Here is a 16,037-nt window from a genome sequence, read left to right as displayed (position 1 = left end):
ATGTATCAAAGTATCAGGCTTTTTTGTTTTCATAAATTGATCTTTTTTTCAAATTTAAATCCTTCATTTAAGTCTTTGTTTATAAGCTGGGTTAGAAAAACAAAGTTGAGATGCCATATCCCTTAAATAAATCCTAAACTTTTTCACAATGTCTGGTGTCAAAAAGACGAAGTAAAAATTACACGGCAAAACACTCAAATCTTATCAAATATTTTTGTCTTATTTTCAGGAAAAAAAAGAGGCCTGAATTGGTTGTAACAAGTAAAAAAAACTGCCAATGGAACAAGAAAAAAATTCTTCGAAAATTGGCTTAAAACTAGAATAATGTCTTCATACAAGTGCCTTTCTATTGTTCCATTGGCAGATTTTTTTTTTTTTACTTATTTCAAGCAATTCAGGCCTCATTTTTGTCTTTAAACAACTTGAACAAGACATTTTTCTGGACTTGTCAGGTGAATGTTGCTTATATTAAGTCTAAAAAGACATTTTCTACTGAAAATAAGACAAAAACACTAGATAAGATTTATGTTTTTTCCAAAATCTGAAATTGAAGAATTGCAATTTAAATTATTTGGTACCCCAAAAATCGTAAAAGAATCGAAGAGGTCACTGGACCAAAGTCCTCTTTTCAAATGAAGGTTACTGTTGTTTTTCATCTGGAAAGAAGGTCCCAGAGTCTGGAGAAAGAGTAGAGGACAACAGAAAAAAAGGTGCTGTTGTTGATCCAGTTTATCAAGTAAAAACAAGTGAAGGAATCCTCTCAACTAAGAAATAATTGAGCTCTCTTTCCCTCTGCTGACAAGATTTATAGAGGTGCTGATTTCCTTTGCTTGCAAAACTTAGCACCTGCCAAAACTACTGCCAAAGGTTTGCTGACCATGATATTACTGTGCTTGACTGGCCAACCAACTGGCCTAACCTGAACCCCCTTTAAAGAATCCAAAGAGTTGCCAGTAATTTGAGATATATATATTTTTTTCCATTACTATTCAAACTTGGTTAGAAGCACCTGTATGTGCTGGAATTAGTCGTTCTTCAGTACCCCTATCCCATCTCCCTGTGTGTGTGTCTCTGCTTTGCCCTACGCCACAGCCACCACACTGTTAACTGTTCTCATCCACATTCTGTCAAATATATAAAGCCTCTGTAAAATCCAAACTTTTCACTGTCATATTCTCAGAATTTGTGACAAAAACATTATTCAACTTTTTTTTTTTTACAGGCCAAGAAGAACAAACCATAAAATCTAACCTTATAGAGTGTCCCTTTAAAATCTATACTCTCTGCGTCTCAATTTTCTCATCTGTTTCTGCTCATCTTTCCAGGCTTCCCCTCCCTCTCTCTGGCTGACCAGATGAGTCTGCTGCAGAGCGGATGGATGGAGATCTTGATCCTCCGGGTGGTGTTTCGATCTCTGGCCTTGGAGGACAAGCTGGTGTATGCTGAGGACTACATCATGGATGAGGAGCAGTCGAAGCTGGCCGGGCTGCTTGACCTCAACAACGCCATCCTTCAGCTGGTGAAGAAGTTTAAAACCATGGGGCTGGAGAAGGAGGAGTTTGTGGTCGTCAAGGCTATCGCGCTTGCTAACTCAGGTATTAAGTCAAGTATCACAGCTATTAAAGTCTGCCATGCTCGCTTGAGCCTCACAGAGGAGCTCGCTCAGCTGTAGAAGTTTTGTTTACTGCCACTCATCTCCTTTTCTCTGCATCAAAATGTTTTTTAAACTGAATTTTAATCATAGACTGCGTTTACGTAACTCTAATTGTCCCTTTCAGACTCGATGCAAATTGAGGACTCAGAGGCAGTACAGAGGCTCCAAGACGTCCTTCATGGGGCCCTGCAGGACTATGAAGCCACCCACCACCCTGAAGACCCTCGAAGGGCTGGCAAACTGATCATGACCCTTCCTCTCCTCCGTCAGACAGCTGCTCGTGCTGTGCAGCACTTCTGCAGCATCAAACAAGACGGCCGCGTCCCTATGCACAAACTATTCCTTGAACTGCTTGAGGCCAAAGCCTGACAAAGAAATACACGGCTCTTAGCTACATCCTGACCCCCCATGTGCAGGTGCAAGGAGGACAAAGTGAAAGATAACAGGTGAAGGTGTTGTTTGACACTGTTTATTTGTTCATTTCAGCTTTGGTAATAAAGTCTCAAACCTGCAATCCTTTGGAAGTTTGTCGTTTCAAGCAGCTGGAACGTTTTTAGAGCAACACCCTTCCTACTTTGAACTTTGACTGGAAGTCGGATGAACTGATGCATTTTCATTTAGTGTTTCACAGAGGACTTCAACACTAATATAAGTGCGTTGACCTGCTTCCAATTTGCTGAAGATGGAGGGAAAATCTGCATTGAAGCAGGAGAAATCGCCTTCCAGAGATATTTACAGTTATATGCCAAAAGTAGAGCTTCTTTTGTCAAAGACCACCTGATACTTGAAAATCCTTGTGGATTATTTCATCCATCTTGAAGCCTGTTAATCTGCATTTTCATGCATTTAGAAAGCCTTCAAATGGTTTAACATTGTCTGTCCTTTTTGTATAAAAAAGGTGTCCGAAGAGGCAAGTCTTGCCAAAGAGTAAAGACTCGTACTATAATACCAGCATATGTCCACAATAATATAATGTGGCCTGTAAGACATTCACGTAAACCTACATCCCTGCTGTGTTGTGTATCACAAAAGTATCTATCAATCTACTACATGCATATATAGACGATTAAAGGGAAGTAAATAAGCGGCAGAATCTCGTAGAATAAGCGGCCTCTTGATTCTAGTAAAAAATTTCAGGGACAGAGTACTTAACGTCAACATGTGACAACAAAGTGGTATTTATTTAAAAGTGGCTCTCTTCTTTTGCTGTTTTTCATTTACTAATGAGGCATTATAAAGAGTAGATTAAAGGAGTTGAAGTGGATAATAATTTTGTAAAAGATTTTTGAATATCATTCTAAGATAATTTTTTTACTAGCTTCTCTGCTGCAGCACTGATGCATAGATGTATATCATATCAAAGTTCAAGTCAAAGTGATAATAAATGGTACTTGAAGATCATAATGTTGTAGATTTGCTATAGGCCCATAGATATAACTGTGTAAAAATGGCTGCCATACTGTATAATCTGGATTAGGGAGGCATTTGATGTCTCCTCTCTGGTAGAAGTCTATGTCTAGGATGAAGTTTGTGCACTACTTTTCCTTTTAGCCATAAAGTTTGGGGAAACTGGTAATGGCGCTCTGTTAATCTGTTAGTGTGTTTCTGTGTGACGAGTAGTATAGTCTGAAATGTGTCTTTTTTTCCGCACATGAAGGGATTTAATTTGGAAGGAATCTCAGTAAAATAAATAATTGGCCCAAGTCTGGCTCCTTATTTTACTCAAGGTACTGTGACACTATAACATGCATATTTTTGTGACAAGATGACGGCAGCAATATGCCGGATTAAATGTATGTACTGTACGTTTTGCTGTATACGTCATGTCTTATGCCAACAGAGATGTTTAATGATGCAAATAAGCTTTGTTTGGACGAGCTGTGCCGTGTTGTTTCATTCTCAGGTGGATTCTTGGGCAATAAAGATGATCCCCTTAATGCAACTCTCACACAGTCTGAGTGTCTTTGTTTTGCAGTGAAGACACTGAAAGGAAATGAAACAAATTCATTAAGCGCTGCTAGAGAGGCTTCAGTCTATTCTGCACAGCCTGACAATGGACTGTTATTCCAGAGAAGAGGCCCATTATGGCACATTCAGGCCATCAGAGGCCAGTTGGATAGAGATTTATAATTAACAGCTATAATGTAATGAGGTCTAACAGTGGCTCCAGGGAGTGCTGGTCATCAGATTCCCGTTGAGGCTGATGATGGCAGTCGAGTCATCACTTCATCATACAATCATCTCATGAGAGAGAGCATGATTCCCTGAAACATGAATTTATAGTTAAAAGTAAATAGTAATGACATTGATAAAGCTTTGAACCTCTCCTTCAAACTGGACCTATTTGTCACTTTTTTTCTATAGTTTTATTAATAATTACCTATTTTTTGCAGCACACTTTTTATAGGCTGCTTCTGTAAACCTTACTTCAGAGGAGCCTTTAACATGAATTAACAGTGGCTAATTACTTATTCTTTAAATCTGTCAGTCCGGGTACAGGAAAATTGTACAAGGTGTTTTGTAATGCCAGATTCTTTTTTTTGTTGTTGTTGGTGGTATTTTCATTCTGACAAGCCTTACTATAATTTTTGCTAACCAATAAGCTAACATGGAACAACCACAGACTATATGCTAACTTCTTTACTTACCTTTCTAACATAATGTGTGCTGGTAATGCTTTTACCAGTCATGTATTTAAAGCTAACATTATATTAAGTAGAAAATGAGGATATGTCATTGCAGTGTTAACCGTTTATTAGCTTTCAACAACTTGCTAGCTCAAAATGATGTTTCTAAAATTGTGGCCAGGGCTTGACATTAACACCGGCCAACCGGCCAAATGCGGGTGGATTTCGGCAGTGGCTCGTAACACCCCGCTCCCACTGGCCACTTTGGCGGGTTGAATTTTATGTACACGCTAAATTGTAGTTTTCTCAAACGGCATCTGAAATAAAAAACCAGCTGCAATATAAGATCACGACACTTCAACTCCCATGAGTACTGCCTGCATAAAGCGTTTGCTCATCATTGGTCCATTCGTGGAAGACTTTGCGACGTCACTGCTGACAGGGGTCAGGTCAGGCTCAGGCTCGGGTGAAAAGATTTAGCCACAACACCCCGACAGTGTCTCTTGCTGAGTCTTAATCTGTTAAATCAATCCCCTTTACCATTTTAGTATACGCAATAACAAAGTACTATTTTAATTAATATGTCTTAATAGACTGCATATTTTTATATGAAAGGAGCACAATGTTACACACAACTTTATCAGAGCTGAATACCTGATGAAGGACCTGTGGATTTTAACGTTGATGTAGTCTTGTTTTAAGTGTGCATAGGGGTCATTTACATTCAAAGAGGTTGTAAATCTTTTTTGAGTAAACTTTAGCATGTTATCATCGGCTTTAACCATATTGAACATAATTATCCAACAACAAATTGTGGCCAGTGAAAATACTGAGTGGCTAGTAACTCAGGGATACCACTAGCCACAGTGGCTGGTGAGCAAAAAAGTTAATGTCAAGCCCCGATTGTGGCTAAATGCTAGTGCTAGTTGTTGCCCCACTATCATCCATATTTAGGTCTTAAACGTTTTCAACACTACTGTGACCCTGTTACTGAAACAGTTTTATCAACTCAGAAGAAGACTGGAAGCAGAAAGCAACATGACTCATCAGAATTCACATCAGCAAGCTAAATGCTAACGACAGGACTCAACAAGGGTGAGTTGTTTTAAGCTTTTTATTCTGTATGTGTCACTCAAACCAAATCCACTTTTTAAAAACAGAAAAAGACAAAGTTTTTCATTTTCATTCATTAACTTAGTTTACCCTTTACCACCTAGGATAGCATGCAGAAGAACCTTGAACATTAGCACTGCTCTCGCTACAACGTTTATACTATGTTGTTGCTCTAGGTTTGGCTAGGTAATCCTGTCTCAGTGATATGACTAAAATGAGGTCTTGACCTTGACCTTTATGACTTCTTTGTTCTTGACTTATGGCAATTTCCTCTTTTTAACCTTTTTTTTTAATATTCTACCATTGTATTGTAGTTAACTGTGTGGCTTTGAATGCAGCTGTGCTTAGGCTAACTGAGTCTTGTTTGTAAGGCTCACAGCTATGTGCTAAATGGATGAAAAAAACACTCCTTCTCAACACTTTAAACATTTGTGGAAAAAAATAGGAAAAACTGTTGCGGTGATGTACAAAATTCTGTCTTAGTAAGTACTTATTCAACGCAGGATTTGGTGATTGATGTAGAAAGTATTAGCTGCAGAGACATGCAGCTTTCAGTTGCAAACAGCCTTTATTTGTTTTATCACATGACGCATGTGTTCTTATTTGTATATATAAGAAGTGCAAATTTCAGATGACAAAGATTGATGGATTCATTGATGAACAAATTCAAATCATGGGTGCCTGCTGGTTTGTTACGCCCCCTCATCTGTCAGTGCAAGCTAACTAATATCTCCATTCACCTGTGGTTTAAACTCACTAAGGGATTCAAGCTGGAGATGTTTCGGCACATCAGCCGTCAGTAAGTGAGTTAGTGATGTGGAGTGATAGATCCCTGTATGTTCCCCTCCTTAAATGAGTTAGTGCGTGTCCAGAGGCCGTGTCGCACAGACACCTGGGTGATGGATGGGGCCCTGAGGAGATGGGCTGTAAAAAAGGCTGATTCTGGCACTCAAGGGTGAGATCACTTCCTCAATAAAAAAGCATTGTCCCGAATCATCACGCCAAGGTATGAATGCTGATTAGGGCATTAGACGGAGGGGAGCTCGTCTGTTAGAATAAATCAAATGAGCTGTTAGTTCATGTTTTAGGGGTGGAGGTTCTGGCACTGGGAGCCAATGGATACCAAGTCATAAAAAGTGTTGGATTAAGACAACTTTAAGATGCCAAATGTTGTGTTTAAATGCAGGTTGTGTCTCATTTTCTCAAAATTGCCATTTGTTTTCAGTTTCCTGGGATGATATATATGTATAAAAAAATGAAAAAAGTACTTTTTAGTCATCCTGATGAAATACTACTCTTCAGAAAAACAACTTGATTTCTCATAGACTTTGTTGCAACCAAAGAAAACAGCACTTGAATGGTTTAGGTGTCACAGACACTTGCCGCTAGTCTGTAAAATAAAACCTAAAGAGATAAATGTACAAAACAGCATACACGTTTTTGAATGGGAGAAAACACAACATATAAAAATAAAATCTCCCAGGAGGCCCCTCCTGTCTGCACACCTCACTGATTCATGTTTCATTTAGACATTTTAATGTAGCAGAAGAAAACAAGCCTCCTGAAATCATCCCAGGATGCTGCTCACATGTTTAAATGTTTTATGCCCTCCTGCGGCACAAACACAAAGACCCCGACAAACTGTTACCAAATCTGCTGTTGTACCCCCTGCCTGTCATCCTCAATCATTTCCCCGCAGCAGACGGACAACTGTACATGTGCAGTCAGAGGTCACATGAGGACAGCAGGGAAAAGTGACTCTGAAGCACATTGGGGCCTTCAGCTCATTACTGCTGTGCTGCTTTGGCCTGATAGAGGAGATAAAGAGTGTTTGTGGGCATGCAGCTGCACTTTGTTTTCAGCAGTAATAGTGCAGTAATATCTGGGACTGAAGATAAGGAGCACTGCAGCTGGGCTTGCATATTTAGCTTCTCCTCATTACACTGGACACTGCATGCAGCGACGAAACCAGCTGCTGCAGCTCAGCCCCACCATGTGGACAAAAAGCATAATGCAAGAGACACTTGGAAACCATTTTTCTGTGGTCTACCTTCTCAAATACACCGTGATAAGCCAAAATCTTTACCCTCATGGGTAACTTCAGGAAATGTTAGCAGGGCTTTTTAAGCCACAGACACTCCAGAGTCTCTGTAGGAACATTAGATAACTGTCTTAAAGCTATTTTGTCCTCTCACGCAGTTTAAAAAATCCTGTTAGTTGCAGTTAACTAAATAACAGCAAACATAAACAATATGACAGCAAGTGAGCGAATTAGTTTATCTTTTGAATTTACAAAATCTCATTCTCTGACTGACAACTGATTCTATTAATAAGGTTACTCTGATAATTTAACTAATTATATCTACTGGCTTCTGCTTTATACGTACAGGGCTTAATAAATCTACTAGACCACCGCTCATAAAAAATGAAAACCATCAAGCATCATAAAGTGTTGTAACTCTGACTCTTTGGTTTTTTAAGAGATTTTCTTTCACTTCACCATTTTGAACAGGAGAGAGGAGCTTCAAACTGATTTTTTTTTCCCCAAATTTGAGCTGAGGGACTGGAATCCTCGAAGAGGTCAGAAATTTATCAAAACATATTTTTCTGCTCAGGAACATCAATAGATAACTGTGAATTGTGAATAAAAAATGATTGACTTTTTCTTCTGCTTTTTTGTAAAACAGTAAATGGATAAAATTGATAAAATCAATATGCATATTTCAATATTGAATAAATAACTTAATGAGCTTGCACAACCCGCTGGACTAACCATTAGAGAAACATGACAACGGTTTGGTTGTCAACTTTAAACTGTTATTTTAGGGCAGTAGTGACAAACACCTTACACTAGGTGGTGCCCGTAAAAAAGTCAAGAGCTGTTTTTTTTTTGTTGTTTTTTTTTTATTAAATAAAAATTTACTGTGAAATAAGCCTGCACACTGTTTTCTCTCTTAACTATTTTTGTTAATTTTTAATATTAATTACTTGTTTTTTATTTCATACCATTAAATCCTGTTTTACAATATATATTTTTTATTTCTATTTTTTTAATTTCATAAAATATAAAATTGAACCCAAATAAGTTTTTTTTTAAAATATATTTTATAAGCCTCTTTATAAAAAATAATCCTCAAAAATTGAAATGGAATTTTTCAAAAAAAATTTGAATTTTTCAAAGATAAAAAAAAAAGTTAATTCTGACATTAATGCAATGAGAATAAAATTTCAATTCAAAGTCAGAAATTGGAGAGAATTTTTTTTTAAACTAATTTCCTTATTTTTTTACATTTATCTTTAAGTAAGTTCCACTGTTCTTCTTCTTCTTTCTTTACTTAATTTGAGAATTCAAAGTAAATTCTGGAGATTTTTTTTTTAACTTTTGGGAATAAAAGAGCTAAAGACCTAAAATGAAAAGAATCAATTAAAATGTGGCTCAAATCTTTTCTAGTCTCTAGCAGGCTAACACTTACCAGAGGACCTAATTTTTATTAAGTTGTATTATTTGGCCTTTATTGGATAGAGCAGTTGAGGACAGAAGAGAAATGTTGGGGGAAGAGTGAAGGCTGGAAATACCAGTCTCTGTATACGGGTTGCTTGCCAAAACTGCTAGGCTAACAGTGCAGAACAGAGAAGACTTTGCTAACAATGAACTTTTTTTTTAAGTTAAAAAACAACAACAACAAAGAAACAAAAAAGAAAAAGAAATGTCAAAAGTCTTGCTAATGTGAGCTGTAAATTGTCTAATTATAGTCTGAGGAGCAAATTAAGTCATGCGTACATAAAATTCACCCTCTCAGCTCTTTGAACACAGCGTCCACCTGAGGATCACAGTTCTGACATGGTTACCATGCCTCTACAGTAAAGCGCAACCTGACACCTGGCTGTCACCATGGCACTGCTAAGAAACAGCAAAGGTTGATGGGAGTTCTGGAGGGCTAAAGGAGCACACATGCATTCTGTTCTGTGCTTTTACCTTTCACACAAGTTTCTTCTTCCACGACTCCTGGAAAACATCAAGAAGACAACATGAAGGATCTAAAAGTCTTCGACACACTCTCCTCCTCTGTTTGCCACTGACAGGAGCGAGTCAAAGTATCAGGTGTGAAATATTGATGTGGCGACAGGTGTGATCCCAAACAGACAACAGATCGTCTGATCGATGTATCACACAGCGAGGGGCTGCCAGCTCCCCCAACCCAGGCCCAACCACGGACCTCAGCACTGGTGAGTCTGTGTGGAAGCACTTTTTACTCTTCTCTAATTTTACTGAAAGAACAATTGAAGCATGCTCTCCTCAGGGCCCACAGTTTATCTGCTTAATCTATCCATGTCTAACAATAGAGTGGAGAATAAAGAGCGCTGAAGTCTACAGAAATATAAATGGAAACAAGGGGCTGATTAAGAAGTGTGCAGCCAGAAACTAGGCCATGAGATAAAGCATGTCTCCAGTTACAGAGTCCTCTCTAGTCCACGATGTCTGATCGCCTTTCCTTTTCTCAGTGTGGATTTGAAAAGCTGTGTAAAAACAGGTGAAAATGACCTGCTCAGAGATAGCACTAATTAAATTTGGTATTAGTCACTAATATCACACCTTGATCCAGATAGCCAAACTCCAACAGACACTCTGCACTAAAGAGAACAGACTTTACAAACAGAAAACAATGTCTTAAATGGTGTTTGTTGTGCCAGATTCACAGAGCCCCACTCCTCCTGGTGGAGGGGGAGAAGCAGCTGGTGAGCGGGCAGAGGGGGGTCTGGCGGACCAGCCTGTGGTCCGGGAGCTGTGGTTTATCGTAGTGATGGCTGGCATAGCCCTGCTGCTGCTGGCTGTTGTGCTAGGTGTTGTTCTTCATAAGGTAGGAGATGCTTCCCTCTTCTCTGAAGTAAACCAAACAAGCTCTGACCTTTTTTGTTCTTGATCCTGTCCTGAAGGCCCTGAACAGACCACCCTTCACCAGAGAGAGACCCCCACTAGTGGCTCTGCCCATGCAGAAGAGAAGCCCCAGGGCCATTTATCCAGCCAGTAACTCAGTGCTGGTGAGGACATTTCTGATTCACTTGTCCTTACACTACAAGCACTCACTGGTTTACCAGAAAGTACAAATACTGTTTCTAAGTCACTACTTTTCTAACTATGAACTGAATTTAAAAAAAAAAAGGACAGACTGACATGAGTGTATCCAGTATGAATTGTCATGATATAAGAAGTTAAAAGATGGCTATGTATTCAGCATAGTGAATTTACTACCTCTGGGTGGAAATCTTTTGTTTATTCAGTACAGGGGTGGCCAACCAGTCAGAGACCAAGAGCCACAAAAATTACTGTGGTAATACAAAGAGCCACATCACACGTGTGGTCTTACAAATGCGCTTCCTCTCGCACATAAACAAAATGACATAAAATTAAAACCAATATATTTCCAATTTTCAAAGCAAGATTTATTGTTTTTAATTGCGTTTAAATTCTTACTTGGAGCTGTGTCAAAGAAAAATTTCTGTTTTTAATGCAGAAGAGACAAAGTTCCATCCATCCATCCTATCTAGATAGATAGATAGATAGATAGATAGATAGATAGATAGATAGATAGATAGATAGATAGATAGATAGATAGATAGATAGATAGATAGCTATGAGCACATGAGCGATGAGAGGAGTACATGTAGAAAAGAGAAACTGAAACTTAAGTATCAACCTCATCACCCACGTATTGATCAATATTGCTCCCGATGTTGGAGAGCTACGACTCATATCAATGGATCAAAGAGCCACACAGTGAAACGCAAAGTGCCATACGCAGCTTGCGTTCCACAGATTGGCCACCCCTGATTTAGTAGATCAAAATGATGTTTTCAAAAATACAATCTTTTGACACCTGTGTTGAGTCATAGCCAATGCTAAAGGTAGATAGCAACCTGGCAGACCAGATTTGATTTTAAAACAATGCGCAAACGTCAAACTTTAGGAGATGTTTGGTGCAACTGTAGAAATTGGAACTTGTTTACTGATTTGTCCGATTGGCTAAAAGTAAAAGCTTACATTTTATTTTCTCATTCACTGGATAACAATGTTTGTAAACTTCTCCTGTTTATTTTTTCCAGTTTGACACAGTGCCTGACACAACAGGCTTCTCTAACAGTGTCACACTAAAGGGCTTCACCATGAAAATTGAGGTAAAAACAATGCAGCAACGACACGATCAATGAGCCGTAGCTGCACATGTGAATGCATCTCTAGTTTCTCTTCTGTGATCAGGAGGTGCTGGAAACTAAATGTGAGCCTGCAGATAACGAGGCCCCCCCGCAGGGTGAGCTGGGGATCCTCAGTGTGAACGCCCTGAGGCGCAGCGTTAGCCAGGTGATGGACGGGAAGTCATCCACAGGAGACGATGAGACCTGGGATCCGGATATATCAGGCCATGACAGTGGGATGGTAAGAAAATCCCCAAAATCAAATAAATAAAATAGATGTAGTATTTATTAAGCAAGCTGGGGTGCCAGATCCCATTCATGAGATAACAAAGTGCCGTCATTTTGCTGCATTGTGAGGTGGAGGTGCTTCCAGCAAAACAGAAAAGGATATTTTCACAACTCAACTTTTAAATGTCATTACACCATATGAAAAATACTGATATTTTGACAAAGATGAAGGAGGTGTATGACTGTCTGTGTTTAACCAAGAGGAACAGTTGGTGCTTGTGCATGTTTATGGGCAAGAAAGAAAGAAAGAAAGAAAGAAAGAAAGAAAGAAAGAAAGAAAGAAAGAAAGAAAGAAAAAGAAAAATGGAAGGAAAAAAAATAAAGAAAAGAAAGAAAGAAAGAAAGAAAGAAAGAAAAAAGGAAGAAAGAAACAAAGGAAGAAAAAAGAAACAAAGAAAAGAAAGAAAACAAGAAAAAAGAAAGAAAGTAAAAGAAAAAAAGGACAAAGAAACAAAGGAAGAAAAAAGAATGAAAAAAGAAAGAAAGAAATAAGAAAGAAAGAAATAAAGAAAGAAAAGAAAAAGAGAAAAAGGAAAAAAGGAAGAAAGAAAAAAGAAAGAAAGACAGAAAAGAAAGAAAGAAAGAAAGAAAGAAAGAAAGAAAAAGAAAAAAGGAAGAAAGAAACAAAGGAAGATAAAAGAAAGAAAGTGAACAAGAAAAAAGAAAGAAAGAAAGAAAAAGAAAAAAAGAAGAAAGAAACAAAGGAAGAAAAAAGAAAGAAAGAAAGACAGAAAAGAAAGAAAGAAAGAAAGAAAGAAAGAAAGAAAAAGAAAAAAGAATAAAAAAACAAAGGAAGAAAAAAGAAAGAAAGAAAACAAGAAAAAAGAAATAAAGAAAGAAAAAGAAAAAAGGAAGAAAAAAGAAAGAAAAGACAGAAAGTAAGAAAGAAAAGAAAAAAGGAAGAAAGAAACAAAGGAAGAAAAAGAAAGACAGAAAGAAAGAAAGAAAAAGAACAAAAGGAAGAAAAAAGAAAGAAAAAAGAAAGAAAAGACAGAAAGTAAGAAAGAAAAGAAAAAATGGCTTTTTAAATAACTTCAAAGTGACCCTGAAAAATAGGCCAAAGGCTAGATTTAACACACCCTATCCCTTCTCTTCACAGTTCATGGACGATGAGGAGTTCGTCGACACCATCAAAGGTTTCAGCACAGTGAGGAAGGAGCACACTATGTTCACTGACACCAACCTGTGACCTGTGAGGATGACCTTTGAACCCAACAGGACATCCGCTCTGCTGGATGTCTTAACATTTTGACAAGCAGGGCCACCCACTCAGGTTAAACCTGCCTGAGGTCAAGGCCAGTTAAAGTGAAAGTGTAGCATGCTCAGAGTCATGAAAAGGTCAAACACAGACAAGAAGTTTTTTTTGATGTAGAAATTTTAGAATAAGAGAAAGATGTGACTGATGCAAGAGCAGTGGAACTGCTGAGGTTATAAGAAGAAAAGGGAACATAACACTGGAATAACTGGATGCAGTAGATACAGAGAAACTAGAGATACTGTATTGTGCTGTAGCAAAATATAATAATCAATTTTAACAGTTTTCCCATAAAGAGATGAAACTTTTATCTGTTAATTTTGAAAAGGTTGTACTACAAACATAGTGTTTTGTTTTACTGAAATTAATTTTCTATTGTCTCTTAATAAATGAAGAGTTATTTGCATTTTTGGAATGTTACTTGTGGTGGACTTGTTCTGTGTGTTTGGTGAAACTTTGACTGATCTCAGGGGAAGCAGCTTGCAGGTACCATCAAACAGTGGTCCCTAGTAGCTGAAGAGATCATATTTATGACACATTTTCTTTACTCCTGCTTCCTATTGGCTATGAAATTGGGAAATGTTTCAGAGCAGCTATCAAATCTTTTAGGCTGCTTCTTTGTATGAGAGGGTAAAGTTGGGGTTGGAGTTGATAGATGAGCACTGGTAGGACACAACCAGGTCATTAACGTTACAAGTCACAGACATGTCTCATAGCACTGTGCTGTGATGGCTGTGAGTAGTGCTAAACACAGGTAGTAGCTACTAAAATATAGCACAAATTAACCGATAGCACTACATAACTGTTGATAAATGTATCCTGTAAAAAGTTGTCTTGAACACAGAAAAATGCCTTGGTCAGTGTCAAGTCCTTACACCAGTGGGTGATAGTGCTTATGGGAAACAGAGTCTTTATCTTAGAAAAACACTAGCTTTTTTCAGATACCCCTCACAGACCCCTTTAAAATAATGTGATATACATATATTTTTATGCATTTTTTTTTGTGTGCGCTTACGGAAAAAGGATGCTTGCGAGATCTGAGGTTCTTTTGTACAGGTTGTTGGTACAGAATGGATTCAACAAAGCTGGTTAAAAGAATGTGTTGTAATATTCACTTACTGAACCACCACATATACAGTGAGGAAAATAAGTATTGAACGCGTCAACTTTTTTCTCATCATGGTCCTATAAAAAAGGTTGTTTTTCACCAAGCAGTTAGATACGGCACAACTCATGATGAGTAAAGGCAAAGAGCTCTCTGAAGACATTTGCAACTTGATTGTTGCTCAGCATCAGTTCCAAACTGGTTACAGACTTATATTAAAGCTCCTGAATATCCCAGTCAGCACCGTTAGGCCATTATTCCCAAGTAGAAGAAGCACCACCTTACCATCAACAGGCCATGCACAGTAGCTCCTTGCAAAAATTTCTGACAAGGAAGTCAGAAAGATAGTCAGAAGAGTACTCAGCGAGCCAAGGACCACCCTGAAAGTGCTCCGGAAAGACTTGGAGGCAGCAGGTACAATTGTTACAGAGAAAACAATAGGCAATGCACTCCACTGCCTCGGTCTCTATGGACGCTCAGCCAGCAAGACTCCATTCCTCAAAGAAAGGCATGTTGAAGCTCGTTAGAAGTTTGCTAAACAGCATCTTGACAAGCCAGATGAGACCAAAATTGAACTTTTCGGCTGCCATACTACATACAATGATCCAAAGCACACAACAAAGTTGACTCTAAAATGGTTTCAAAAAAAGAAAGCCAATCTGTTAGTCAATCACCTGACTTAAATCCAATTGAACATTTGTGGAAAGAACTAAAGAAAAGGGTTCACCAGAGGGCACCAAAAAATATTTAAGATTTAAAGACAATCTGTGCAGATGAATGGGCCAAAATCACACCTGAGCAGTGTGGGCGATTAGTTCAAACATACAAGAAGCATCTGGAAGCTGTCACTGCAAACAAAGGCTTCTCCACTAATTATTATATGATTCTCATTTAGCGTGTTCAATACTCTTTTTCTATGTTATCACACTTAATTCCACATAATCATTATCTATGGACCTGAACATTGTGATTTCTTTTCATGTGTGGATTGTTTGAGTTAATACATATTTTGTTTGAATTGCATCTTTTGAAATAAATGTGATGAGAAAAAAGTTGACACGTTCAATACTTATTTTACCCACTGCAAGTGTACTTACAGTAGTATCCGATTTGAGTCTCAGTGCGTGTCCTTACCCTGAAAACGTCTTCATTTTATCACATGCCTTTGGTCACACACATTTCTCACACTGACCCAAAACCACAGTAGGTCATCACATATTAATTTATTTGAAATGAGTTGCAATGCAATGAGGGCACAAACACTTGTACCATTACAGTCAATATTATGGTTACAAAACAAACATTTACATAATAAATTAATATACTGCAGTACCACATGAGACAGTAAACATGAAACCCCAAACAGGGAATTATATTGCATTAAAAACAAAAAGGTTGGTTTAATGTACAAAAATGTTCAGGCATTTACAAAGGCAGCCTTTTTAATCTGTTGTTTCGTTGTACATATATAAATATAAATCTCTAAATTGTAGTTACACAGATATGTCTGCGAATAGGAGCTCAGAGGAGACACGACCCTCCTCCACGCTGACCGCCATTACATTAGAAAACCAGACAGATTTACAAAGTAGCTGTATTGATCATTTTCATTAAAATGTTAAAAGATTTCATCAGCTAATGATTTTTTGTTCCAATGACAAGCGTGTGTTCAACCTTCACTGACCTTCAAGTTAAACTTTACCCTTTTTGATACATTTTCAACAGTTAAAATGATCAGCGTTTTCTTTTTCTGACCTTACTTTATAACATGCATGTTTCCCTTTAGAGTGAAGTTAGCATTTG

At 37.9% G+C, this 16,037-nt stretch overlaps 2 protein-coding genes across 4 annotated transcripts in view; both read left to right on the top strand.

Annotated features, from left to right (window-relative positions):
- The window catches only part of LOC141802130 (estrogen-related receptor gamma-like), a 40,738-nt gene extending 37,142 nt beyond the window's left edge, over window positions 1-3,596 (top strand). For both annotated transcript variants that reach the window (XM_074685582.1, XM_074685581.1), the window contains exons 7-8: window positions 1,326-1,595; window positions 1,779-3,596. In XM_074685582.1, the coding sequence (XP_074541683.1) occupies window positions 1,326-1,595; window positions 1,779-2,023 (515 nt within the window). In that variant the 3' untranslated portion in view covers window positions 2,024-3,596. The remainder of the gene's footprint in view (window positions 1-1,325; window positions 1,596-1,778) is intronic.
- Window positions 3,597-4,700: 1,104 nt separating this feature from the next.
- On the top strand, window positions 4,701-13,316 carry LOC141802197 (usherin). Of its 2 annotated transcripts, XM_074685689.1 has the most exons (8): window positions 4,701-4,730; window positions 5,295-5,376; window positions 9,478-9,621; window positions 10,087-10,253; window positions 10,330-10,434; window positions 11,497-11,568; window positions 11,651-11,827; window positions 12,974-13,316. In XM_074685689.1, the coding sequence occupies exons 4-8, from the start codon at window positions 10,197-10,199 to the stop codon at window positions 13,061-13,063; spliced, it is 501 nt and encodes a 166-aa protein (XP_074541790.1). In that variant the 5' UTR covers window positions 4,701-4,730; window positions 5,295-5,376; window positions 9,478-9,621; window positions 10,087-10,196; the 3' UTR covers window positions 13,064-13,316. The 2 variants fall into 2 exon arrangements, with proteins under 2 accessions (XP_074541790.1, XP_074541789.1); XM_074685688.1 differs by lacking the exon at window positions 4,701-4,730 and having other exon boundaries at window positions 5,166-5,376.
- The last annotated feature ends 2,721 nt before the right edge of the window (window positions 13,317-16,037 follow it).

Source organism: Halichoeres trimaculatus, unplaced genomic scaffold (genome assembly GCF_033239565.1).
Source record: "Halichoeres trimaculatus isolate MK-OKI-2021-1 unplaced genomic scaffold, fHalTri1.1 fHalTri1_scaffold_13, whole genome shotgun sequence".
Taxonomy (NCBI): Eukaryota; Metazoa; Chordata; class Actinopteri; order Labriformes; family Labridae; genus Halichoeres; species Halichoeres trimaculatus.
Note: the sequence above shows the minus strand (reverse complement) of the source record. Positions and strands in the feature narration are given on the sequence as shown.